The following is a 27,944-nucleotide window of genomic DNA, read 5'->3' on the forward strand; positions in this document are numbered from 1 at the left end:
CCTTCGGTTCTTTTGGGGTATGTGTGTGGGGGGCGGGAGAGGGCAGGAGGCAGAAGACAGTAACCACCGGAGTGATAGCAAAAAGCATTTATAGCAACAACAACACAAAACAACAATACACTCCTGATAAGAACTTAAATGATTAACCTAATAATAAATAGAAGAGGATAGAAATAAAAATTTTTTTCTTCTTCTCAAGGAAACATCCTTTTATAATTATCCTCACGCACGCTGGCAGGTCAGTAGCAGTCAATCCATCTCAACGAGAAAAGGTTAAGTGCTGGAAGGGATGGCTGTGGTCTCACACTTGGGAGGGTTCTTAGCTGCTGAGTCACAAACACCCCCCTCACCCCCAACCCCCCACCCCCCCCACCCAGCCAGTGGTTCCCGCCAGGGGCCTGTGGGGCCCTGCACACCTAGGTGGGTGGTCAGCAAGAGGCAGGCTGAGATGGGGGTTGCGGGGGCTGGGGAGGCCTGTTTTCCCTTCAGTTCATGAACAAACAGAACTACAGTGAACATACTCATCCACAACCTGAATCGTCCTGGTCTAAAGCTTACTTTGAGTTCATTTGGTGTGCAATACATTATCTCTTAAAAATGAAGAAAAATGATTTCTATTGCACAGAGCTTTTTTACACATAGTCATCTACTTAAGTGCTTTCTGTTTAAAGCAAACTACCAAAAAAAAAAAAAAAAAAAAGGAAGAAAGAAAAGAAAAAAGCAAAGAAAAAACGGAAAAAAAATGAAAAAAGGAGAGGAACTTTCAAACAAAAGCAGCCCCGTGCCACTTTTTCAATGCATCTTTGCTGAATGGTGTCTGGTTTCACCAACGGAAGTCCCAACGCTTCCGTACACTCTGTGCTTCTGATTATTTTCCATAGGGATGTAGCCGTGACATTGGGATATAAGGCACCTTTCCTTTCTGATCACAGAAAGCTTGATACATAGCATATAGCATATTTTGTGGTACAAATTAAAAGCCTAAGCACTACAGAAAGGACAGGAACACAGACTATACCTAACATTACTGGAGAAACTATAATGACCCATGGAAAGCAACTCAAAAGTTATTTTCAAAGGTTAATAATGGGGGATGGGGAAGTGCACATTTATGCATAGCCTAATGCCTCTTTCTCACTAGCCTTTTTTAGGATTCTTCGCCTACAATGCCCAACTTTTAAAGTTAGCATTCCGGAGGAGACTAGGCGCTTTGGAAATGTCTTGTTAAAGCTAAATGTCACTTCATGCAAAAATTAGAATGGAGATACCACTGACAGTGTGGTCACAGTATCTTTGGAGGGGAGGTGGAGGAAAGATGGCCCCAAGGCCTGGGCAGGTGCGGGCAGGGCCTGCGGATGGGGGAGGCTGGGAAGCTGCATATCCTCCTTCCCTGGAGAGGATGAGGCTCCTGGGCTGCTGGGGCAGGAAGCCCAGCTTATTGCCCACCCTGCCCCTCCTGCCTTCCTGATTCACTCTGGACAGTTTGGGCCTCTGCTTTCAGCACATCTCTAAGGGTTCACAGGCTGGATCTTTCTGGAACTTTCCCTGGGAACTTGTTTCCTAGTAGTTTTCATCTATGAAAAGGCAGAAACTGGTGGGAATGGAAACCCTGTCCTCACACTGGGCCCTTCTCTCAGCAAGTGAGCCAAGGAATGGAAGTCTGTCATGTTGGAGGCCCAGGTCACCATCTTGTCACTTGGGGTGGGAGCTCTTGGGGGGTTCACGAAGGTTCCCCTGTTGCCACCAAGGCCCACGTGAAACCACAAAAGCATTGGGGGAGGGGGATTTCTAAGGGTAGGCTTTTTCTGGCAAATGCCCAAGCACACCGTGATGGCACAAATCCTTAGGTTCCCACTTCTGATTCTTTTCCACCAGAACACTGGCCACCAGAGACGGTGGACTCAAGTCTAATCAGCAGCTCTGAGGGCTGGGCTTTTGTTCTGCACTGCATAGAAACTGGTATATTCTTTTGGGAAAAGTCACGTGATCGAAGACTGGGTTTGCGGACTGGGTGGGAGGTTGGGGGGAAGGCCATCTCCCCTCTTGTCCTGGAGACGCTTCCAAAGGAGGTCTCACAGCAAAGCTGAAATCACAGCATCCCCGTGCCAGAGGCAAATAAGGATGGAGTCTCCCAATGCCAGGTAGGAACCCTGGGGAGGTGTCCTCACGTGGCCAGTTAGGGGCAGCCTAGGGCAAGGGGAATGGCTCTGACGGATCTTAACAGCTGAGCAGGAGCAGGCTGAAAGCAAAGGCAGGCCGGAGCAAGGCCCTCTGAGGCCTGAGACCACCCTTGCCTGCAAAGGAAACAGCTGTCAGAGCGTCAGGAACAGGTGGAAGTAAAGAGAAAAATCCATGTGCTTTGCGGAGCACAGCTGTCTTGTCCATGCTGTGCTCACAAAAGGGAACAGGGGAAGAAGCCTGCCCACCGGGCCCAGACACACTCACGAACGCCACGCTTCTAGTGCTCTCTCCTCCTCCACCCACCCCCAAGAGCCTGCTTGTGCCTTGTGTTTCTGAGGGGAGTGAGAGGAGAAGGAATGTCAAGTGGGAGCACAGGTTAGTGAGGTAGAAGGGGACAGATGAGGAGTGTGCCGAGGGAGGACATCCACGGAGGGGCATGGCAAATAGCCCATCACACTGGCCACACATGCCTGAACCTCACCTTGCTGTCTCCCCTGCACAGCTGGCTTCCTGGCCTCCCAGGGTGGCACCCTGGGATGGCTGAAGGCCGACTCTTGTTTTTACAGCCTGTCGAGAGGCGCCTGTCATAGTGCATTTAAGGCAATGGCTGTTGTCCCCTGGCTCAAGATGGAGTAAGTCACTAACACCGTTTAACTCTGTGCTCATCCCAGGAGGGCATGCATATACTCCCCCTGGCTTCTCTGCTTTCTTCAGTGAGGTTTGCTTTTCTAAAATGAAAGGGATGAGAAATGTTGCATAGAATGTCAACAGAGTTCATTGGCCAGTGCTGCAAGAGAAGGCGGGGGTTCAGGAGGAATAAAGACACCCCCAGTCCACCTGCCAGGCAGGCACCTGCCTGTGGACTAGGCTATGGGGTGACCCTTGTCCCAACCTCTTAGGGCATGACTGGGGCATGATCTTAGGGCAACCAGCCACCACCAGAGCTTTCCTTCGGATTAGAGTATAACCATCTGCCTTCCTCTTGGTTTGCTCACATCTGCATGACTGCTGTGGCTCTGGTCAGGGAGGCAGGCAAGGTCTTTCCTTCCTATTGGGCTGGCCGGCTGGGCCCGGGGGTGGGGTTACACAGGGAGGGTCTCTTGTAGCCACAGAGAAACACTCAACCTAAAGCTCTGGGGCACTGTGGGTCTGGACCACCAACCAGCAGACCTGAACGTCCATGTCAGACAGGATGGTTTTTAAATGGGGAGAAAACAAAGATGCCAAAAGGAAGGACATCAGGCAGGGAGGCACCTGTGCTCTGAAAGTTCAGGGAACCGGTCCCCAGGGGAGGTCACAACTGTCATCTTTTTGCCTCAGTCACTCTCACAGACCTAGTGGCCATGGTTTCATAGTAGTCCTATGAGTCAAGATCCTGGCACTTCCAGACTTCTCTAAGCCTGCATCCCAGGATAGTCTGTGGACCATGAAGTCAGCTCTGAGAATCACGGAGTTGAGCTAGCTGACTGTGGCAAGGCTTTCTAAAGAAGAGCGGTCTGACGGACGGAAATCCCAGACATCCTGACCGATCCAGAGGTTCAAGGCTGGCGGGTACCCCAGGCGCCAGGCGGTGGAAGCGAGTGCACACAGGTCTAGGACAGAACCTGCACACCTTCCATCCCAGATACACCACAAGGGAGTGTGGATGGGAACCAGGGGTCAAGAGACTGAACGTGAACACCGCCCTTCCACTGAGCCTCCACTTAGCAAGCTAAGTAATGGCAAAAACCTTAAGTTATGAACACTGCTTCCAATTAACAAAAAGAAGCCATTTAAAATGGTATAATGGGGCTTGTAATTAAGTGTTAGTGTTTTATACAGAACTGTTTTCCCCAGGGGAGAGGTACAAATCAGCTTTTTAAACTGATGGAGCAGAAAAAGGACGAGGTCGGCTGCCTGTGGGAGCTACTGCTTGGAATGCCAGCCAGCTGAAGGTAAAGCCCCCCCTCCCCGAGACGATGCTGTTCAAGGCACTTGAATATTGCTTATCAAGATGAAAGATCAACCCTTAGGCTCAAACTGAGGGGTGCAAACTGAGGAGGGGGGACACTCCCCTGACCCCCTGGAAGGTTTCTGTTATTTAGTGGCAGCTCTTAGAAGTATTATAGACAGTGAAAGCTCAACATAAAAGATTGTAGGGTTGGGATCACAATTAAAAAAAAAATAAATAGAGAAAAAAATACAAACACAGAACTGCAAGCAAACTTTAACCAACTGATTGTATCGAGCACCCAGATGTTAAGTCTGGAAAAACAAAAAAGGTAGAGTGGAAATCAACAAAAACCTAGTTAAAAGCAAAACAAAACAAACACTAACAAACCAACAAAACCCAACAAAAAGGACTAAATCGCTTGGAAGAGCCAAAGTGGCTGTTTTAGACTGTTACTATGGCCACTAGGATGGACAAACCTCTACTTTCTCAATTTCCTCAGATTTAACAACTTTGTAAATAACAGTCATGCCTTTAAAACTAAAACACTAGCCTAATATTTCTGGTTAACTCCCTGCTTTCAATTCTAATGAAAATCAGATATTCAGAGATCCATCACACACGATGACAAAATTCCCTCGAGGTTTTCGTGGAGAGGACACCACAGTACTGTCAGGGGCTCTGCTACTCACTGTCCTAGGGGGTCACTAATGCAAATTCGCTCTTCTTAACGCACCTGAATCGAGCCAGATGTTAATCTGTTTCCCCTTAAGCTCCTCCATTTTGAAATCTCTCTTCACTGAACCAGGTATCAAGTTCAGAGATGATGCGACCATCAAAAGACAAACAGCCTGCCTCCCAGCCTCCTAGAGCCTTCTGAAAACTTCTCATTCATGAAAAGGCATTGCTTTTAGTGTAGTGACTCTTAAATTTGTGAAAACTTGAACTAAGTGCTGCAGTTGCAGGTTAAAAGACTGTAAATGAACTACATAATTCCTAAAACATCATGCAAGAAATGTGGTTTCACATCTTACAGTCAAAGTCCTACAAGTTAATTAATACAAGCACACTGAGGTGTAATAGCGGGAGCATACCTTGAAAATTATAACTCCCTCCCACCCCCCCCAAAATCAAAAAAGGTAATATTAATTAAACTTAAGAAATAATGAATGCACCATTAAAATGCCATCCAAAGATGTTGACCTAAGACAAAGGTTTCAATGATACACAATACGGTCAAAAAGTTTTCAATCAGTAATATACAGTATGACAACTACATCTTGTAAATTATACCCAATACTGCCGGCAGTCTATCCCTCTAAAGAATATTTGCCCCTTTCATCCCTTCCTAACAATCAGATAATAAAATACAGCACCTATAAATAAGCAAAAAAAAATATATATATATACCGAAATCATCTATTGTTAGTTTAAAGATATGGCAATAAAGGAGTCTAAATTAGCAAACTTGTAGAAGCCATAACTGATAAAACAGCTTATTGAAAAAAGGTGGCAGTAATGCACTCTATGTGTGCACAGGTACTTAAGAAAATACACAGACGTATAAAATTGCACACACGCACACACGCACACTCTCATCCACCTCTATTCTCACGCATATACACATAGACAACAGGAGGAATCAGAGACAAGTTAGACTTCTGATTTGTACTTAGACTGCCCTAGACTGTGCATAAAAGAACTGTTCCAAGAGGCAGAATGAATGGAGGGCCAAATGAATGGTCTGGTCTGGAAGTGAAGAGCAACGACGTTTTGGTGTGACTGTGGGCCACCTCTATAGGGATGGGAGCAGAGCCCAGACTGCCACGTTCTCTCTTCTGCAGGGAAGGAAGCTTCCCACGACGTCAACAGTCCTCAGTGCTTGTGGTGGGAAGAGGGCGGGGGGGGGGGGGGGGGGGGGGGGCAAGGAGACGGGGAGAGAGAGAGAGGGAGAGAGAGGGGGGGGAGAGAGAGAGAGAGAGAGAGCGCGTGCGTGCGCAAGAGCCCTGCCCAGGCCCAGGGAGCAGCGGCCCCTGGTGGGGCTCAGTCCATCAGGCGCCCGGGAGAGTGCAGTGCGGTGTGCTGCCTTCTGTGCCAAGGAAAGCCTGCTGACTACGCAGGGTGGGCCCCTGCGGCCCCCCGACTGTCTGCTGCCACCTCGGCGGCCCACTCTTTCCTCCTTGCTTTACATGCTCGCACGTGTGCAGACGCATTAACACAGACGTAGACACCATAAATTAAACAGAATGAACGGGGACATGCTACAGTTCTAACTTGTCTCCTAAACCTCCGAGATATGAGGTCTGATCAGCGTGCTCTGCGGTTAGAGGTTAAAAAGCAGATTATAAAATACCTAGATTCGGATCTTTTCTTTTTGTCCTGATTTGGCCTAGAATGGAGTGTATTAAACAGACTCTGGCCAGCAAAAGCCCAGAGTCAGTTAAAGCTATGGATCAATGTGCACTACATGTCAGGATTCTATTCACGTACAAGAAAACACTACGTCAGCTACCACAAAATCAGATAGTTTCCTGATGTGACTTCTCTTTTCGTTAAAAAATATGTGGAGTAAATGTGTTTTATTTTAATTCAAAGTTTCAAACGAGAAGATTCTTTACTTGAAAATATTTAGGAATCCAAACTAGTGTGTTTAGAGTCGGTTTGACTGTGCAATCTCTTAGTGGCAACTGAACAGCTACAAAAACTTTCTTTTTTAATTTTTCTGAAAAATCCCCCCTCCCCCCCTTTTTTTCCTGGTTTAAGAAGATAATAGTGTATTATCGCTCTGAAGCCATTAGATGGCAGATAAAAAGCCCCCTTTTAATATGTGGGTTTGATTTTTTTTTTTTTTAAAGCCCACACGAAAGAGGAGGGCGCAAGGCAAAGCTGTAAGAGTTATTCCAGAACCTGTGGAAATCACTTAGGGCAATAAAAAAAACACTTCAGGGTACAAAAAAGCTCGACTACACATTTCCGTTTTCTTCCTTGAAAACACGACATAGATTGGGCTTAATGCTCCTTTGTTTTCTATATGCACCTTGGCCTATGGCGATTTTGCCCTGTGGCCCGCAGGGCGGTAAGTGCGCAACACGGTCCAGGCCGCGGAGTCGGCGCCCGCCCCTCTGCCCGGCCCGGCCCGGCCCGGCTCGGCCAGGTTCGGCCCGGCTCGGCTCGGTCAGACTCGGCAGGGCTCGGCCAGACTCGGCCCGGCTCGGCCCGGCTTAGCCCGGCTCGGCCCGGCCCGGCGCGGCGCGGCGCGGCTCGGCCCGGCCCGGCCCGGCGGGCGGGCGGCGCCCTCTCAGAACTCCCATTCGATGGGCTCCTCCCGGCTGGCGGCCTTCTCCAGGCGGTGGATTATGCTGTTCAAGTTCGCGGCCTTCTTCTTCCTCAGGGGGTTGTCTCGAGAGTCCCTGGCGCCCGCCGCCTCCGGGAGGCCGAAGAGGCTCTGCAGCGAGCTGGGCCTGCGGGCGGCCGCCGGCGCGCTGGTGCTTGGCAAAGCGGAACTCCTGTGGGCGCCGTCCCGGGCCCGGCAGGGGCCCTCCGCGGGCGGGGCGGCTGAGGTAGCGGCGTCCTCCCCCGCGGGCGTGGCGGCGGCGGCGGCGGCGGCGGCGGCGGGGTTTGGCACGGGCCCCGGGCCGTCGGCTGGGCCCTCGGGCGGCGGCGGCGGGGGCGGCGGGGGCGCCCGGGGCCGGCCCTCCTCCTCCGCGTCTTCCGGGGCCGGGGCCGGGGCCCCCGAGGGCGGCGGCTGCGCCTTCTCCGCCGGCCTCGGCGCCTCCTCCCGCTCCTCCGGGGCCACGGCCGCCTCGGCTGGCCCTCCCTGAGACTTGGCGGCGGCCGCGGGGCCGCCCGACTCCTCGGCGTCCGCGGCGCCCGGGCCCTCGGCGGCCTCCACGCCGTCGCAGCTGTCGCCCTCCGAGCTGGGCGCCGCCCGGCTGCTTCGGGCCGACGGGGAGTCGCTGGCCCCGGCCTGGCCCTGGCTCCCGGCCTGAATCTCCTCAATGAACAGTTCTCTGCGGATCCGAGACCTGCGAGACACAAGCGGTAGGGCGCCGTGAGCGGGGCCGGGGGGCAGGGCTCAACTCCCCCCAGCTCGGCGCCCGTGCCCGAGTCGTCCCTTGGGCGGTGCCAGCCCCTCTGTCCCACGAGGACGGCGCCCCGTGTGACTTGTGCAGTGGCTCCTTCCCTCCGAGCCGGCTGTGGATGGCAGGTCCCATTCTCTGCACACCCGGCGCGGCATGGTGCTTGGTACACGGCAATAAACGCTGACTGGACTAGGAGATGGAAATGCAGGAGGGAGGGTAACCACGGCTCCCTCATCGGGACTTCATGAGCGAACCCGTGGGTAGGCAGTGCCCAAACCGAAAAACCTCAGTTGTGGTCTCTGAGCCACACAGGTCAGGGGTTAGGGCCCAGGCAAGGTTCCACCGAATTATGTTTCGACCAGTTCCCTCCTCTAAGAGGAGAAGAGCAGGGAAGGGTCAGTCTCCATCAAGCGGGAAGGAGACCAGGTATGTGCTCCAACACATCAAGCACGTTGTAATCAAGCTGAGTCCTGCCTACCCGGGAATGTGTGATCTCCTACTTTGTTGAGTCTGAAGGAAACTGCTACAAATGCGCCCTGGCCTTCCCTGTTTTTGGGCCCTTGGTGACATCAAGAAAGGGCTCCTCTTAAGTCTGTTTTGGTGCCAGAAGTTTCTCCTTCCATGGGCTCACAGTACTAGGCTCAATCAGAAGTCTCTCTAGGTGGTTATTCCAGAGAGCTTAAAAGCCTCTGATCAACGTGCCAACTGCTAGTGGAAGAGCATTCTCGCGTATAGATTAAGCACGAAGCCGACTGTTTGGCAGAAACTGGGCCTGCCAAAAGACCTTGCGTTAGGCATGCAATGAAAATATTTTCTGCAGTACATAGAACCCAATAGAGGGAACATATTTTGAGAACCCACCACGTGCCAGGCCTTGTGTTGGACGTGGGGAGTGTTGAAGCCAGGGGGAAATCTGGCTGTAGTTTTTATATCAGAACCCTGGTGGTGGTGATGTGTTCACATTGTTATTTGCTCCCTGTACAGCCTGAACTCTGACCCTTGTTCTGAGAATAGTTTCTGAGTGAGAACTGCAGAACAGCCCCCTCCTACCCTACCCAGGAGTTCCCTCCTCCTTCTCTGGGGCTATCACAGGGGCCTGTGCAGTGCAGACCCTTGTCAATATGTTCCTGGGCACTGTGCTGTGAGGGCAAGCCTACTCTGCTGCCTTTCAGGCTCCTTGGAAGCCAAGAATGCCAGTTGGGGTGAACACCTAAATCCCATCCCATCCTGGCTGGGGAGGTGGGAGGCTAGATGGGCAGGCCACAGATCTACCACTGTGAGTCCCAGGGGGGCAGAGTGGCCCAGAACAGAGCACAGGCTTTATGGAACCAGGCCAACCTGGGTTTGAAATCTGGCTTTGTAAACTTACTAGCGACACCGCTTAGAAAAAAAGGTCCTGATCTGTTTTGAGCTTCAGATTTCTTATCTGAAAAATGTGGAGAATAGCATCTTCCTTGCAGAGATGTGAAGAATAAAATATTGGTGTATTATGTAAGACACAAAGTAGGCCCAGGGAAAAGAGGGGACTATTCAGACCCTTTACCTGCCTTTTGAATGATAGAATCTGTCGGTAGGTGCTAAGCCTGGTAAAAGGGCTGGGGGGAGGGGGAAGGAAGGGACAATTTCCTGCATGGGGCCTGGCATTCTGGCTGCCACCCTCAGCAGCTCATCTGAGGATCTGATGAGAGGACACAGCTGTAGTGCTCCTGGCTCAGTCCTGGCACATATTCTATGCTCAGCTGATAGGAGACGTTCTCCTTAGTCTAGATTTTTCTCCATGTCCATGAAAAAATATTATCTTCTGATCTAGAAAGACCAGGTCCTAGGAGCAGATCTTGTTTTCAGGCCAGTCACACAAGATTCACAAGATGCTATGGTGTTGAGGGCTTGGAAGAGTTTCTACTGGGTGGACCTGCTCTTCTGGGAGGAGATCAGGTGTCCTGTGGTAGGTATACTGTTCTGGCATTTCTGGCCCTGTTCCTGGGTAAATGGTCACCCTAAGATACTTCTACTTCCCTGAGGGTGAAAGGATAAGAGGAAGTAAAAATGGGCCTAAAAATTGATTTCCCCTTCCCCGTTATTCCCTGTGGGTGCTGGTGGAATGGGGCGGGGTGGGGTGGGGGGAACTTCTCCTATTTAACTCCTGTAGAATGAGAAACTAATCCCTTCCTTAGGGATTTAGTCTATGTGTGCCAGTTCTTATCTGAAGCTCTGTGGGTTCTATCAGGCTAAGTTGGTCTCTGTTTGAAGCATTTAATTGGAGGAGCACACACTCACTCTCTGCTCTGCACTTTGCCTCCTGGGTGACCAAGTGACTTCAATTCTTTGGGCTTTATGCCAGTTCTGAATGACCTAATGCTACTTCTCATCTGACCTATTTTGTGGTTTGCAAAATTCTTTTCAGTTCTTTTTTCAAGACCCTGCACATCTCATATTGCTTCCTGGGTATTTTTCTGGATCTCTGCAGCTGAAACAAATCTCTGCCCTTGGTTCTTCCATCTGTCTTAGTCCAGCCTGCTTTGTTATGGTTATTTTTGAAAGAAAACATTTACTGAGCATCTACTCCAGATCTGGAGCTGAGCTTATTTACTGAGTTTTGAGGTTCTACTGCTCCTCCTCCTTTCTCCCCCTTCTCTCTTTATTTTTTTGGCTGTGTACAGTTGAATTTGCTCCTGTTAAATGTACACTTGAGGCCTCTCCACAGTGAGCAGCTGACCACCTGTGACGGAGCAGGCATTACCATGGGTGTCAGCAAGATGAATGACGGAAGCTGAGAAACCTGGAGAGCATGTGCCCTGGCCAGGAGGCAGTGACCACCATTCAGCTGGGGCCTGTAGGGGAGATCGATCTGTGGAAAAAGGTGACCCTGGTGAGGCCAGGGGAAATGGGTTTCTGGAGCTGTTTTGTAGAACTGGTGGCAACTTCACCCAGATATTCAGCCATCTCAAGTTCCCATACTTGCACTAAAATGGACACAGCCTGCAGAAGATGCGAAAGTATATATTCAAATGTGCCTGTATGTCTAGAAAGTGAAAATGGGATTGCATAATACCTGGCAAAGGGAGGCTCTGGGGGAACCTCTGCCCAGGTCCTCATTCATCCTCCTTCATTTCCCTTGTCTACTATTCTTAAACTTTCCTTCCTTGTAGAGGGAGCTCCATTATTGTACCTACTAGCCTGGCTCTGCCTCTGGTTTTATCTCATCAGTAAATTTAGGATGAATAAGTGGTTGTGCTCAGCTCGTGTACCGTCTTCTATCCTGGGAGTCAGCCCATAGACAGGGAGGCCTGTGGAGGACAGTGCTACCATGATGCATGTAAGCTTGCCTGATTCCAGGGGTCAGGTAGCAGGTCTGTTTGGCTCTCACACTAAGCTGCAAATGCTAACCTAGCTTTCATCACCAGCAGAGATATTATTTTGACTCCCGTCTAATATTTTAAAACCTCCCACTTTGCTCAGCACCTGGGGGTGGGGGTGTACTGGTCCTCAAGTTTACTTGGAAAACTGCAGCAGAGCCAGAGACACTGGATCCTCCCTGTGGCCCCCAAGTGTCTAGGGTATTCTGTTGTCCGCTGTTTCAGCTAAGTGACCAGAAGTGCTCTACCTGCACTGGCTATACATGTGTCCTTTTCACCTGGGTAGAACCAGGAACACCTGCCCCAATTTTGTTGGGGTCTAGAGAAAATGACATTCTGATGAGAACCAGCAACTGAGATGGTCACTTATAGGGCATTAAATAAGCAGATCTTCCTATTAGGCCACTGGGAAGTCTCGGTTTCCAGCAGAGGAAGTCTGGATTACAGCTATGGTCAACAGTTCATTACGTGTCAGTGGATTTTCATGATCTAATACAAATCTTTCACCCCAGGCAGGCTTTTTTCTACGGGAGAGCAGTAGGCCCTTCTGCCTCGGTCAGTTACTTAACCCCTATGAGTTTTAGGTTTCCACCTGTAAAATGCAGGTAGAACTATGTCCCTTAAATGATTGTGAAGATCATGTGGAATGGTGCTGGTTAAAACACTTGGCTCAGTGTCTGGAGATGTGGTAGATGTTCAATAAATCTTCATTAACTTGTGAACTTGCCCAAAAGCTCACATGACTCAATTTATTTAACTACAAAACTAATCAAACTAATTTGGAAGATAATTCTGTATGAGATCCTTTGGGTCTCCACTAAGAAACATGTGCCACTATGGCATCATGGATGCCTACATTCTCTCTTACTAAGTGATAACTGTTTTCCTGGCCATGGCAGACATGGATTCTCTCTAACCACGTGACCCTATATCTTGGGAGTTAAAAACTCCAGTGAAAGATAAAGAACCGACTAACTGACCAAACACCAAGCTTTTAGTCCCCAGCCTGCCAGGGCCAAGTCCCCAGGCCATTGTCCGTGTGCACCATTAATGGCCATTGTCTGCAGGACAGAGTAGCCCAGACTCTTCCCAAGGGTTGACAGTGCGCTCTCTTGGAGCCCTGACTTAACTCGGCCGGGGCCGAGAGCCCGATGGAGCCGGACCAAGCCGGGCCGTACCTGTAATTGTGGAACCAGTTGATGACGGTGCTGGTTTTCAAGTTGAGCTGGGTGGCGAGTTCTTCGATGGTTTTTGGTGACGGGTATGGCTTTTGCTGATAAGCTCGTTTCAGAGCTTCTTTCTCTTCAGGAGCCAGCACCACTCGGGGTTTCTTCAGCTGGTGCTGGGGCTGGGGGCTGGCGCCCTGGCTGTAGTCGATGCCCACGGAGGGGGGCTCGCAGGGCTGGCTGTCACTGACCGAGCTGTGCCGCCGCTTCATGTATGCTGAGGGAGGGAGAGCAATCAGACTGAGCTGCGGGCCCTGCTGCAAGGTCCACCCAAGCCCCTGACCCCCTCAGAGCACTGTGGTGCCCCGTCAGCTCACAGTTACTTTTGCATACACTGTGACAGCCGGCTGTTCTGTCCTGCTCTCCCAAGAGCGTCTCACAACACTTGGACTAGGACTGTTTGGAAAACCCAACACATACTCATCGAGGACCTGCTCTGTTGTAATGCGAGGTGGTTGGCTGTCCAGCCTAATGGCTTAGTGGGGGACGCAGAGAAATGTAGAGGTGACCCCAGTAGAATGCAGTGAGGGAGGCAGGCACAGGGGACTGGAGAGAGATCAAGGGAGGCTTTCCATGAGAATCTTGAAGGCCAAGGAGTGATTAACCAGAAAAAAATAGCGATGAGGTTGAAGATGGTAGGGGGCTGTTCCAGAAAGTAGGACCAGCACGTGCAAAGACCCAGGGGCATAGGACGGCACAGTGTGTGGGGGGGAAGGGGGAGGTGTGCATGCGCATACACATAGGTGTGTGGAGGGGGATGGAGGAGCTGGAGAGATGGGCAGAGTTTGGGTAGGCCGGAAGTTTGGACTTGACCATAAAGTCAGTGGGAAGAAATAAAAGGCTTTAGTCAGGGGAATGATATGATCAGCTATACGCCTTCTGGAAAAGCTGTTCTGGCTGCAGTTAGGAGGATGAAGTAGATGGGAGGGCTTGCAGGAAGATGCTCAGTTAGGAGGTAAGAGATAAAGATCAAGACCAGGGAGGTGGTGGTGGGGCTGGAGAGAAGCAAAGGGCGTGGAGGTGGTAAGGGCCAGAGCTGACAGGAGTGGGGGACAGATTCCTGAGGGAATGGAGAACGGAGGAGCTGCGTGGTTTCAGGCTGGGAGGTAAGGGGGGCACCAGTGTTTTTGGGTTGGGTGCCACAGAAGAAGGGAGAAGACAGTGATTTGATCTTGGAACGGTGGAGTTGGTGGGGTCTCTGGGTTGCCCACATGGAGATGTCCTGTAGGCAGGGGGACAGGCAGGTAATACAGCTCAGAAGAACAGTCTGGGCTAGGAAGAGGGATTTCGGACTGGAACGGAAACTGAGGTTGCAGTCTGTGCCATGGAGGACGAAGACCAGGGCTGAGAATGGCACCCTGAGGGACACACACGGGCAGAGTGGACCATCCCCACCCCAGGAAAAAGCAGCCATGATGGGAGGAAAACCAGGAGACAATGGTGGGAGAGAAGGGATGAGTGAGGAGAGATGATCGACAGTGTCTGTGCTGCAGAGTCTGGAAAGGACCCAGGAGGGCCTCTGGCTTTAGCGGTTAGGATGTAACTGGAGAGCATGGTGAATGGGCACAGTGGAGCTGTGGGAGTAGAAGCCAGGAGGCTGTAGGTGGAGTGTGGGACGGGAGTTGAGGAGGTGAAGGCAGTGAGCATGAGTTATTATTTTAAGATGCCTAAATGTAAAAGAACAGCCAGAGGTAGTATGGCTTCCAGAAGGGAAATCCGGGGCTGAGGGTGGATTTAAAGACGAGAGCAAGCTGACAGTGTTGCCAAAGCTGAGGGGAGAGAGCTGGAGGTACAGGTGAGAGAGACAAGCACCACAGGTGCATCAGGAGGCAGGCTGGGGGTGGGGAGCTGCAGGTAGACACAAGCCTCCGGGGACTGAGGTAGGAAAGCTGGTGGGCTACGTTCTCCTGATGGAGGAGGGAAGGCAGGAGGAAAGGTAATCTGAAGTGATAGGACCGAGCCATGAGAGTGGTGGTGGACAGGGGTGGCCAGGAGTGGGGAGAAGAGCAGGGTACCCGCTGAAGCTAGGACCCAGATCTGGGGTGATACCACCATTGGAGAGCTGGAATCCTCAGGTCCCAGAAGCTGGGGAGGATGGGGGCAGAAAATCAGTTTTGAAATCTCCCTGGATGAGGCAGGACATAGTTATGGGGGAAGAAAGCAGTCCAGGGGCCGTGGTCTTGAGAAAAAGTTGAAAGTGACAGGAGGCTGGTGGGTGATGGAGACAGGCACTGGAAACAGCCGCTAGGAGGAGCCCAGTAGGGAGGGCTCAGCCCAGGAGAGAAGAGGAGGTGGATGGAGGGTGCATAGCACTCTCGGAAGATGCACCTGCTCTGGAAGGGGTGACAGGACACAGCGCAGCAGCCCAGCAGCTGGGGAAGAGCAGGGTCCTCGTGCTCCTGATGTGGCTTTTACACATGTGGGAGGACTGAGGGGGTAGTGGGCAGCAGGCAGCTGCGAAGGAAAGGGGACGCACCTCCAGATTCAAGTTCTCTGTTCTATGCTGTTGGGGCTTCACCTGCCTCCTCTGCCCTCACACGTCACCTGTTCCCACTATGCTTCAATTAAAAAACCATTCGGACTTCTCCAGCAAATGAGTCATCCATAGAGAGCTTTCTAGTGGATTAGCTTGGAATATGGTCTGAGAATTCCTTTAAACTTCTTAGAACCAATGGAAGATGGGGCATAGTATTATTGAATTCGAGCAGCAGGTGGGAGGACGAGTGGCTGTAGCAGCAGCAGCAGCCAGCATGTGTTGTGCAGTCCTCCCAATTACGCCCCAGGAGAGGGACTGTCACCATCCCTGCGGACAGATGAAGAAACCGAAGCCTAGGAGTGAGATGATCTGCCTCAGGCCACACAACTGCTAAGTGACAGATGTGAGGTCTGACCTACGTCTGCTCTGGGCGGTGATGCCTGCTCTGTCTTGTCTGATGGTAGCCAGCGCCCCCACCCCACAGCTGGGGAGACGTGACAAGCCACGGACACACCCTTCGGCAGCACTGACATTTGGGGCACAAATAAATGTCAGAGGAGAAGCCTCTGGATTGTCAGGGTCCCTCTACAGCCAGTGGGGAGAAGAGCCCATGAGCTAGCCCAGGTGGTGCCTGTGTGCGTCCAGGGGCTGTGTGAACAGGGAGGAGAGCAAGGGCCATCTCATAAAGGGACAGAAAGCAGAAGGCAGACCAGGGTGGACACAAAACGTTTACAGGAAAGGTAGTAGGAGGGGAGGAGAGCAATAAAGGATTCGAACCAACGGGAGAAGCGGCACAGGCTTTTGCTTGGGAAGAAAAGGAAGCACAGTGCATATGGGAACCCTACAGGCTGAATTACCCAGTGCAGAGTTTTCCATCCAGTCTAGACTGGGAGCATGACAGGCTTTCATCTATTTTAAAGGAACCTGACTTATCTTCAAAACTCATCTACTGAGCAGTTACGCGTGCTGGTCGTTATACTCAGTATGTTCTTTCTGATCTAACAACCTGAAGAAGTTCACGTCACTCTATGGCCTCATTCTACAGAGGCAGAAAATTAGACCAGGGAGCTCCTTAGCTGACTTGCCAATTTATGATTATGTTTAGGAACGCAGCTGAAAAGGCATATCTTCCCCCAAAGAAAAGGAGTATGATGCAGTGTGTGGCCAGAAAGAAACAAGCCTGGTGTGGTCTGTCCAGCCGGCCGCTCCCACTGGGTGGACAGCCAGTAACAGGTGGAAATCACAGGAAGTGCTATCAACCACAGGAAGTCTGGCTCAACCACTGTTGTGTCTGGGGAAGGCTCCTCTAGTGAGCATCCCTGCTAGAGGGAGAAGACAGTGAGGCCACAGCTGCTTTTAGGGACCTTGGGATACGAGAAGCAGCCTGGGCCCGGCTGGAACAGTAACTCTTTTGTAACACAAGATGGCGCCCAGAGCCCACGTTGAAGGAGCAGAGGCCTAGGGAGCCCTCAAAGATCTACTTGTGGGGGCAAGGGTCCTTTCCTAGTGGCCTACGAGGAGACACACACCAGGGGGTGGTAGAACCAAGGCTGTCCTGCTCCTGATGCCTGAAGCACTGGGGGGCTGTTCAGGGGGTGGCCCTGGAGGGCTGGCACAGGAGGGGGCTCCCTGGCACTGGGAGCAGCAGCCACACAGAGCTCAAGTGTGCAGACACTGCCTTTGGAGAGAGTGCAGAAGGCTTTAAAATTGCTTGGTGGGCGCTCATAATCACTGACTCTCGGTAATGGATATATTGGGTTCGTGATACCTTTTTACTTTTTTGTTTGAAATTTCCTAAGGTAGAAAGTTAAAAAAAACTTTTGGGCGTGATATGGCACCAGGCGCCTGCGGCTGCCCAAAGGGCTGTGGCCTAGGTCAGAGCCTTGGTCTATGCACCGGAGGGTGGACCATAGTCCACTGGAGGGCCCTGGGTGGTAGAAGCCTGCTGTATGGGCACCAGGAAACAACACACATCTGAGAGTACCAGCTCCAGGGGCTGATAGCCTGTGACCTTGGTTTCCTGCTCCCTACTTATGCCAGCTGTTGAAATCAGGCAAGTGTCGTAACACCAGAGCCTCATCTTTGCTGCAGAATCCGCCTATGCTGGACAGAGCTGTGTCCGGACTGGGGTGGGGGTTGGGGGTGTCTCAGCACAGCACCTGGCAAAGAGAAGGCTCTTGGAGACTGGAGTCTCATTGTGATCTAAAGGCCCAGCTCCACTGAGCTCTTGGAGGAGACGCCAGCGCTGCTTGCTTTCTCTGGAGACCTAGCCCTTGCCCTGGCTGGGTGACAACACTGCCACTAGGCTGGCGGTGAAGAGCAGACTCTCTCGGTGAACTACGAGGATATAAGCCTGGGCTCCATGCCCAGCCCCTGGCTCAGACATGCCTCGGCCACACGGGTGGCCAGTGCCTCGTCTCCACGTCTAAGGGATTCAGAATCAGCCACTCTGTGTGCTCAGGGGAGGATCCACTAATGGGGAGCAGCAGGGAGAAGCAAACCAGGAGACCGGGCAGATACTACTTGCTCCCGCCTTGGGATCTCCCCTGTGTTGTGGCCTCCAGAGTGTAAGAAGAATTTGGATCAACATTCAAGAAGGCTCAAGAAGTCTGAATCCTACACAGCCCCACAGACTATGAAGAAATAGCATGAGAGACCTGTTCTGGAAGGAATTTGCTCCTCTGTTTGCTGGGCTGGGTGACCCTTCATGGAGGTGCCTAGCTTCTCTGAACCCGAGTTTTCCTTATCTACAAATGTGTTTATCAGTGATCTCTCTGATAAGATATGGTATGGAAGGCCCTGGCATGTGGTACATGTGCCCGAGATCTACTACCCCATGTACCCACCAAGACAGAGACAATACACAAATGGGCCACCATGGAGCGCTGTGATGCTAACTTCTTGGTGGCCTTGAAGAAGGAAAAAGGTATGGTGACTGCGCGGGCAACAATGAACTGTCAGAGTGCCCCCCAAAGCTAAAATGTATTTGGGTTCAGTCCCCTGGGGAGAAGCAGTCACAAATCTCCCCAGTCCTCGTAGGTACTCATCAACTGACTGTTGTCAAAAAAACCTTTGCCCTGCCAGACAGTGATCTGGCCACAGATAAATGTCCCTCACCAGCTCTGCACAAAGGCTTTAAAAGAAGCAGTGCATTCAAAGATGAGAAAGCAAGTGGCCAGAGCAGGCAGTGGGGCTTACCTTTCTTCTCCATGCGTTTCATGTCCATCAGCTTCTCCACGTTGTTGGGGTCATTCAGCCATAGCTGCATCCGGACAAAAGGCTCCCGTCCCTTCAGACTGAGCTTGTGCCAGGGCTTTGGGCGAGCCAGGAGGTCGGAGACGGAGCCTTGGGTGAGCCCTAAAATGGTCTCCCCGAATAAGCGCTGACCTGGTGAGAAAACAGAAGGGAGGTGTCAGGACTGAGATCTAGGGATCTGGAAGGGCAAGTATGTGCCAAGGCTACAATCAGACACAAGGTTTGAAACCCCAGAATCTGGTCAGCTGGGTCCTGCCTCAGAGAAAGCACTTTCTAGAAGTGTTTCTTCAGGGGCGCCTGGGTGGATGGCTTAGTTGGTTAAGTGCCTGACTCTTGGTTTTGGCTCAGATCATGATCTTGAGGTTGTAGGATCGAGCTTCGCACAAGGCTCTGCGTGTAGCACAGAGTCTGCTTGAGATTCTCCTTCTCCCTCTCCCTCCTGCTTATGCTCACACGTCCTCTTTCTCTCTCAAATAAAATCTTAAAAAAAAAAAAGAATCATTTCTTCAAATTTCTTCAACCAGTGTTGTGACAAATTCCATTGGTGACAGAGTCAGTCCTACCCTTGTATTCTGTTGGCATACAACATTTCTCTCTCTCTCGCTCTCAAAAAAAAAAAAAAAAAAAAAAAAAAAGCCTCAGGCTTTGGATGTACTGAGGCCTGGATAACACACCTGCAGTGCTTATCAGAGGTGGTTAATCCCTCGCCCAAGCTCAGGAGGTTAAGTAGCACACAGGGAGCCCTCTCTTATACAACCTCAAACCACAGGGCTGTCTGGCTCCTTTCACGATTAGCAAGGTTATCCGGTCTTGCTGAGAAAACAGGGCACTTGACCCAAGGTCACAGCAGGAAAGAGGAGAAAGAGCCCCTCAGCTCTGTTTTTCTGAAAAGCGAGGCCATTTCCAATTCTAAAGTCTCTTCCCGCAGTCTAAGCTGCCTCTGCTGACTGGTGCTCAAAGGGGATCAAAACCCCTTCCTCGATGCCTTTTCTCCGAGGCCGTGGCGGGCAGCCTGCTCCCCAGGCTGATCAGAGGGAAATCTGCTCTGGAGAGCAGTGCGGCACCAGCTCTGCCATGTTCGTCAGAGGCTTAAAAAGAAAATTTCTCTTCTCTGAGAGCCATTCAGCTGCAGGTTAAGAGGGGCTGGCACTTTTGAAGGCGCAAATGGGAATCACGCACAACCTGAGCGACCAGATGGGAGAACGTGAATAATAGGACTTATTAGGTGGAAATGGAGCCTGGGACCAGACCGGCCAGTGTTTGGTGCCACAAAGTGTAGGGAACAGGACATCCAGGCCCAGAGCATCTCTGCCCCTCCGCAGCAGGGTGATCGTGGATGACAGGCTCATTGCCTCCATCTGTGAGAGGGAAACCCCACCACCTGTGCCCATACGGCAGGTGTCAGAAATGGCAGAGCACCTCCTTGTAAAAAAGTTGGGCTTCAAGTTGAAATTTACTGCATGGAATGATTTGGATTTGAGAAAAAAAAAAATTGGCAGGGTATCTTTTTAAAAAAAATTATTTATTTGAGAAGGGGAGAGAGAGAGAGGAGAGCCAGAGTGAACAAGAGTGCAAGAGCAGGGGGAGGGACAAACAGACTCTCCATTGAGCAGGGAGCCCAACATGGGGCTCAAGCCCAGGATGCTGAGATCAAGACCTAAGCCAAAGGCAGACGCTTAACCGACTGAGCCACCCCGGTGCCCCGGGTCTCAATCATTTTGACTTAGAGATACATTTACCAATTTCATAAACCTGTGATTGCCTGCATTTCAAATTCTTAGTTTAGCCTATAAATATCCTAAGTCCTTACCAGATTTTTGTTGTGGTTCTTTTAAATTTTATCTAATTCTAATCTAGCAGATGAATCTCGTTTCATTCCAAGGAGCTTGCTATGTTTGGGGAAGTGATATATGTCATAAATAGCTAGTTACTACTTGCTTGACCCACCTGGTTGTAGGGGCAGGGGAGGAAATCAAATGAATATTCTTGGAAATTTATATTACTTCTAGAGGTTTCATAGCAGTGGCTCGATTGTTTTTGGGTCATGGACCCACTTGAGAAGCTGAAGAAAGCTACCGACCCTCACCTGATAAAATGTGCATACACATGCACTCTGCCCATGATTTTAAGAGACTGACCTATGAACACCTCAAGGTCTCAAGTCAGAAGTGAAGAGGATGCCTGGGTCTTCCAGCTGCATAATTCAGCTAGAATTTGGCCCCCTCCATGCCCATTACTCCACTGAGAGACTCCAGCAGGGGAGGCAGCTTCTTCCCTGGAGAAGCTAAGACCAGCTAGAGCAACCACCAAGACTGCTTCTCAGCTCCATGGTGGTGCTGCTATGGCTCTCCCGGAAGTTCCTGCTCCAAGAGGAGGAAGTCATCTCTCTCTGGTGTGAAAAGTTTCACCCCTGATTTGTGCTTTACAGCATTTGAAAATGGAGTTCCACAAGCCCGCAGGGTTCTACGGTGGTGGCACATAACCAACACCAGCCAGAACTCCAGCAAGGATGGAAATGGGGATGGCAAGGCCAAGGAGATTTAGTGTTCATGACCTCACAATTGTGATCTTGCAACTTCTCAGTGGTTTAAAAGAAGAGTTTTCTTCAGCTATTTGCCTACGATTACAGAAACGACACTTCCTATAAGGGAGTGGGTAGCAATAATCTATCGGGCCTGCTTCTCTAGACTTGTGACAAGATTCTAAGGCAGGGGATGAACCATGTCTGCATATTTCATTCACTGATGAACACATGGGACTTCACGGCCATTAAAAAACAAAACAAAACAAAAAAACAATGGCTAAATTTTATTTCTATGAATTAGTTAAAAATGTTCCCAGTTGATAATTACTTTTTCTTGTTCTGTTTTGCGTAAGCGATAGGGTAGAGAACCTCACTTGGGCAAGCTGGTTGCCTAAACTCCCAGGCTGTGAAGTCACCACACAGAATTCCCTGGACCTCACTTTACTACTACTCCCTTCTTTTCCTATCTTCTGGGAAAAACAGACATGCCAGGCCCCCTTTGGGGCCTTTGTCTGAACATATACTGCACAAAACAGTGTTCCTTAACTGACATTTACACTTGGGAAATAAGGACAGAAATTTTTGGGGGAATTGGGGGTGCCTGGGTGGCTCAGTCAGTTAAGCATTCGACTTTTTTTTTTTAAGGTTTTATTTATTTATTCATGAGAGACACACAGAGACAGAGAGGCAGAGACACAGGCAGAGGGAGAAGCGGCTCCATGCAGGGAGCCTGATGTGAGACTTGATCCCACGTATCCTGGATCACGCCCTGGGCCAAAGGCGGCGCTAAACCGCTGAGCCACCCGGGCTACCCAAGCATCTGACTCTTGCTCTCAGCTCAAGTCTCGATCTCAGGGTCATGAGTTCAAGCCCCATATTAAGTGTTTGGGGGAGTGGCTGTTTCCACTGTCTGGGTGCCTAAACCAGGAGAACTCTGTGTGGTCAATATCATGCCACAGCAGCACAAAGCTTTAAAATGACCATATACTCTAATATTCTCACAGTCACAGCTACTGACTGTGTGTCACAGAGCCCTCAGGGAGAGCTGGCTCAGGTGGGTCGTGCAGGAAGCAAACAGCCTGGCTTTGGGTTGAACCCCTGTGGGAGGAGTTGTGAATTCAGTCCCCCAGGGGCTCCCTCTACTGCCTCCCAGTGGAGGGCCTAGGGAAGGGAGCCAGCATCACCAGGCAGCTAGGAGGACAAGAGTAGACTGCTGGCTGCCAGGCAGGGTGCTCTGCCACAGGTGCTCCTCACAAGCCTGATTTACAGAGGAGGCTCCGAGAGTAGCTTGCTCAGGATCACGGACACAGTAAGAGGAAGAGCTGGGATACAAACCCAAGCTGGGGACTCTTCCAGCATGCTCTCCAGATGCTGCTGGGCTGATGCTGCTCCTGCCCAGCTCTGGCACCCTGAGAGGACTGGAGTTCCACTGGGCACGCCCCAGGCAGGGTGGTCTCAGGGGCTGGCCTGAGTCTGCTCCAGCTGCATGGGTATTTGCTAAGAGATCCTGGTGGGGAAGCTGTGGGCAGGGGCAGGTTGGGTCTGGCCGCCCTCAGGAGCCCTACTGTTCACAGTTTTATGTTCTTAGGGGTAGCTTACAAATGTTTAAACCCATTGGCTGGCTCACCCTGCGTACCCTCCACTCATTCTTCCAGAAACCAACAGGAAGCAACCTGCTGCCTCCAACTTAGCCAGGGAGGGAACCTACCGAGATTGTTGTCCGTCAGCACCTCCTTGACTCTCTTGGTTATACCGTAGGTGTCCAGCTCTGGAGACATGGCTACCAGCTCTTGGATGCTGAGGGCCGAGTGTCCAGAAAGAGGCAGCGGGGTGGCAGGCTGGGAGTCTGAGGCGGGCGGGTCGCTGGGCTCTGGTGGCTTGCCATCCTTACTCGTTTCAATGGGGGGACAGGGCTGCTGGACAAGTTCAGTCAAACTCTTCACGGATTCACTAGAGCTCATCGGCGATTCAGGTGCAGGGCTGCAGCTAGCAGAGGTCTTTGGAGTGCTTTCTGTAATTAAAGCACACGGAAATCTGAGGCTGAAAATAGCTGTCTTGCATGGCAAACATCTACTTTCCTTACCTAGGAAGTATAAATGAAACGCCTATGCAACCATACAGCATGGCAAGCTATGGACCCATGGCTGAGAGAAGCCTCTAATTTTCTGTATTACAAAAGAAAATGTAACAGCAACAGAAGAAAAATGAGGGGTTTAAGCAAAAGGTTTCTGAAGGCTCAATATAAGGACATTCTGTTGAGAAATTGCTGTCTTATGAACCATGGGCTCTCACAGTCATGATTTCTTCCAATGGGACCCCCTCATTCCCTACTCAGAAGGACCTTGGCTAAATTATAATTTGCGTATTTATTCTGTCCATAATTTCCAGAACAAAACGAATGGGTGGGTTACTTTATTTATTTATTTATTTTTAAAAGATTTATTTACTCATTCATGATAAACATAGACAGAGAGAGAGGCAGAGACACAGGAGGAGGGAGAAGCAGGCTCCATGCTGGGAGCCCGACGTGGGATTTGATCCCGGGACTCCAGGATCGCGCCCTGGGCCAAAGGTAGGCGCTAAACCATGGAGCCACCCAGGGATCCCCTGGGTGGGTTACTTTAAATGAGGGCCACCCACGACACATGGCTACCATGGTTACGAAGACCCTTGAAGAGGAGATGTAAGGCCTGGGCTGCTGGAGTCCTGGGACTCCACATGGGTTCTTGCTGTGACCCTGGAGGGCTCCACAGCACCCAGGCTGGAGGGAACCAACAGAAGAGGAACGACCACCCTGTTCCCCATCGAACCCCAGGACATACTCCTGAAGGCCAAGTTCTGTTCATCCACATCATCTACGCTGTTACCACGGCTGGGTGAGATGGAGCCAGAGTGGCAGTCAGGTCTCCATGCTCTCCTTTCTTAAGAAGGGTCTCTGGCCTGTTTCAGGTACCCAGTGGGGAGTGCCACCCCATGCTCTGTTGGGGAGCAGTCCCTCCTGGTCTGTATCACCCATGAAACCTAGCATCCATTTCAGTCTTGGGATGTCTGGAATAAAGGCTTTGGCTGTTTCCTAATTACCAAATGTAGAGAAAGGCTGTGTCCAGGAGGAAAATGCAGAGTGGCTAAGCACTGTGGTCCTACCGATGAGGTAAACTCTGCTGCGGCTCGATGTCTTGACATGGGCTCCCCCTACTACCCAGCCATCAAGCATAGCACATGGTAAGACCCCACGGTGCCATGTTTGAGGGGCCAGGCCAGGTGTTGTCACATGGGCTCTGTGGCCCCAGAGAGATGATAGTCTCAAAAAGGCCACTCAGGGAACATCAGCACACAAATACTTGCTACCTGACTAAACAAAATGTTAACACTGAGTAATGACTGAATTTCAACTGGCCATAAAAGTCGAGTGTCCTTTGCTGGATATATCTTATCCAGGACAACAACCTGGACTGGATCACATCCAGCATACCGACCTATTCTGAACTCAAGAGGCTGGGAAATGTATTTGGAATACAAGGGATATTTTGTATAAATACCTAGAAAGATAAGATCCCTAATAAAGTAACTAATTCAACCGAGAAACCCATTTATTGTCCTAAACAGTAACAGAGTTCCACCATCACATAAGCCCGCATCCTCCACCTGGAAAATCTGGCTTAAAAAAAAACAACAACAAAACCCACTGGTTCGTAAAAGATGTAAAAGAGATAGGCGTAAACAGCAGAAATGATCCATATAAATCTTTAAGGCAATATGAATCCTACAAATCGGATTTCTTCTCTCTGCTCACCTCTAGGTCATCGTACAACTGGATATAAAACCCAGCAAATGTTATTTTTGTATCTGAAGCAGCAAAGAAATTGTACTGTAAATTTGCCCTGATTCACCCATGCGAGGGGCCGATTTGGCAGATCATCCATCTTGCTCACTGCAGACTGTCAAGGATGGCACGAATCCCCACATGATAAACAGATTCCTTCTCAGGTTGGTGTCCTGTAACCCGCAGCAAGGTCAAAAGCATGGCTGCCCGGCTAACAAACAAGCGCTGCCTTGGTGCTTTCCCTGCCTAGTCTGGTGCCAGCCGGGACCGAGCGCCCAGATCCCCGGCCGGTGGTACTTCTCTCTCCTCCAGGCATCCTGGCCAGTGCCCATGTGGGTTTTTTACCACCAAGAAGCCCTGAGAGAATCAAACGGAGGCACCGCCGCACATTACTGGCGTCCCTCTGTGTTCCCGGCTGTGACCGCAGACATAGGCATAGACCTCAAGATCAAAAGCTCACCTAGGCCTTAAATGTACCGGGCGAGAGCTGCTGGGCTGGTGTGTCTTGGCCCTCCACTGTGGGCCCGTGTCTAAACTGTTAACGGACACCTCCAGGCTGAGAGCTCTTTCTGGGGGACAGTTATTTATGGACAGACACCACCACGCTCTCAGGTCATGGAAATGGGCCCATGTGTTTGGACAGGCACAGACAGATGCAATAGCAAATAGCCCGGTCCAAGACCCCGCAAACTCTCACGCTGAGAACATCACGTTGGAAAGAGTCATTTCTTTAGGAAGCTGTTTCTGGTAAGCACCACAGCTCTAGAGCCTGGGCACCGTAGCCACAAACTCATTAACCAAAGCCAGGCCTGTTTTGGTGAGAACACCATAGAAATGAGCTCCAGAGCCCCTGGTGAGGTGGCCCAGGCCCTGGGTGCAGGGGGGACATGTAGTTGCCCATTCTCGACCATCTTGACAGAACAAGAAACGCCAACAGAAGAAATATTTTTTTTCCCAAAAGTCAGTAAGTGGAGCCCTCTAAAATAATACTTTTGAAGGAATAAGGCTTTCTTCCACTCCATGTAATTAAAAATAATTTTAGGGGCGCCTGGGTGGTTTAGTCAGTTGAGCGCCTGCCTTCAGCTCAGGTCATGATCCTGGAGTCGCAGGATGGAGCCTGCTCCCTGCTCAGTGGGGGGACTCTGCTTCTCCTCTGCCCCTTATCCCGCTTGTGCTCTCTCTCTTTCTCTCAAATAAATACATAAAATCTTAAGAAAAAAAAGAAATGTATTTGTTTATATGAAGTCCCTTACATTCAGTTAAATCTCCTTGTGATTTATTGCTGTTTCTTCCACAGCTCCTGGCATGGTATGGATGGGATGATGTTCTGGTAAAGGTAAGACTATAGGGACATGAAGAAGATCTGTGACTGCTAGGGGTTGGGGGCAGGACTAGACTACAAAAGGCCACAAGGGAATTCTGGGGGCGGGGGAAATGATGGAATCCATCTGTGTCTTGATTGCTAGAACTCACAGAACACTTCCACAAGCAAAGAGTGAATTTTGCTGTATTTCAATTATACTTTAGTACCAATTTATTCAGGACTAAGTGCTGGGAAAGAATGAAGAGACATTATTCCATTCATTCTTTCACTCATTCCATTATCTGTGGAATCAGACTACTGGCAATATGGCAGTCACCTGATGACTGGCTCTGCCCTCTTTGGGACTCCTACCTAGTGGGGAGACAGCCATTCATCAGAAATGCCCAAGGGGCAATGAAGGTTCTGATGAGGGGCGGGGGGGGGGGGACACGGAGTAAGGGCATGGATGTGGCCTGAGGATTAGAGGGGCCCCAGGGAGAGTGACACTTCTGGCATGAAGAGGAGTTAGCTTGGTGAGTGGGGATAGGCAGGAGTGGCAAGAGAGGGAGGTAGATTGCTCCAGACCTCTGGTGGGCTAATGACATGAATGCCATGTAGGGTAGCAAGAATATGGGGTAAAGAGAGGCACCCCGGGGTTGGTCAGGACAGGGGATTTGAACGGGCTCAGACGTCTGCTGTAATCCTCATGTGTGCACACATGGGAGCCAGCGTGAGAAGATGGGCCTACCTTTCCCCTAGCAATGCTTTTCTCCCGGGATGCCAGGCGGCCACTGGAGTGTGTATCGAAGCCTCATCTGGACTGGAAACAGTGTCTGTCACCTGGAGACCAGGTCTCCAGACTGTGGTGTATTTATACAATATACCATGTGCTAGAGGCAGTGGCGAGGACATCAGGGCTGGGGCCACGTGTACCAGCACCCGGGGCATACCAGGGGAGCCACGAAGCAAGGGACAGAATGGAGCAGAGCATAATGATTGTACGTGTGGAGAGCCTGTACATTCCTTATGTTTTGCGTGGTTACATAGATACGTAGAGGCAAGGATTTACAATCATGCCCAGGAAGGATAAACAGCGAGTCTGCGAGAGACAACAGTCGCCTTCAAGGAGGAATGGGATTGGAGAGGGGGATTCAACTCTATCTTGGATGTTTTATTTCTTTTACGAATCTAAGATTGCACTGTGACCAAACGTTCAGGGTAAAGTTGGGTGTTGGTACATGGGTGTTCACTGCATTATTCTGTAATTAAAATATTACCGACCTAACATAAAAAAAAAAAAAAAAGTAGGAAACCAAGTAAATTCCCTCTTTAGGAGAGAGTGAACTTGCCAATAGCACGGTAGCTGGGGCTGGGAGGTCTTGCTGGCTGGAGACGGTGGTGGCCTGTAGGGGGGCAGGAGGTGTGGTGGGCAGAACTATGTGGTTCAAGACAGATGTAGGGGAAAGCTTCATCAGGCCTTGGGGGCTGGGTGGATGTGGCCTGAGGAAGAGGGTCCAAGAAGCAGGGGCATCTTGGGGTGGGGTGGGGGAGACCATATTAAGAAGCCTATATTGGGCTCAGTCAGTTAAGCATCCAACTCTTAATTCCAGCTCAGGTCAAGATCTTGGAGTCGTGAGATCGAGCCCTGTATTAGGCTCTATGCTAAGTGCAGAGTCTGCTTCTCTCCGACCCTCTGCTCCTCTCCTCAGCTCATGCTTTCTCTCTCTCTTAAATAAAACCTTAAAATAATAATAATAAAAAAAGAAGTCTTAAGTCTTATTTTATCAC

General features: G+C 50.6%; 1 protein-coding gene and 1 long non-coding RNA gene across 9 annotated transcripts in view; one reads left to right on the top strand and one right to left on the bottom strand.

Annotated features, from left to right (window-relative positions):
- The window catches only part of CUX1 (cut like homeobox 1), a 364,561-nt gene that overhangs the window by 20,015 nt on the left and 316,602 nt on the right, over positions 1-27,944 (bottom strand). The window contains exons 21-24 of one of the 6 annotated variants that reach the window (XM_038539188.1): positions 22,739-23,041; positions 18,450-18,638; positions 12,728-12,992; positions 7,385-8,136 (exon numbers count right to left, since the gene is read on the bottom strand). The exons of 3 other annotated variants lie outside the window; for them this stretch is intronic. In XM_038539188.1, coding sequence (XP_038395116.1) covers positions 7,410-8,136; positions 12,728-12,992; positions 18,450-18,638; positions 22,739-23,041 — 1,484 coding nt within the window. In that variant the 3' untranslated portion in view covers positions 7,385-7,409. Of the gene's footprint in view, positions 1-7,384; positions 8,137-12,727; positions 12,993-18,449; positions 18,639-22,738; positions 23,042-27,944 lie in introns of those variants that run through there. 2 more of the 6 variants (XM_038539187.1, XM_038539186.1) reach the window with 2 other exon arrangements.
- On the top strand, positions 7,910-27,812 carry LOC111096200. 3 transcript variants are annotated; one of them, XR_005360554.1, is made up of 4 exons: positions 7,910-8,152; positions 24,830-25,017; positions 26,151-26,189; positions 27,767-27,812. It is a non-coding gene; the product is annotated as an uncharacterized LOC111096200 (long non-coding RNA). The 3 variants fall into 3 exon arrangements; XR_005360552.1 differs by lacking the exon at positions 27,767-27,812 and having other exon boundaries at positions 26,151-27,496; XR_005360553.1 differs by lacking the exons at positions 7,910-8,152; positions 27,767-27,812 and adding an exon at positions 23,547-23,602 and having other exon boundaries at positions 26,151-27,496.

This window comes from Canis lupus, chromosome 6, assembly GCF_011100685.1.
Source record: "Canis lupus familiaris isolate Mischka breed German Shepherd chromosome 6, alternate assembly UU_Cfam_GSD_1.0, whole genome shotgun sequence".
Lineage (NCBI taxonomy): Eukaryota > Metazoa > Chordata > Mammalia > Carnivora > Canidae > Canis > Canis lupus.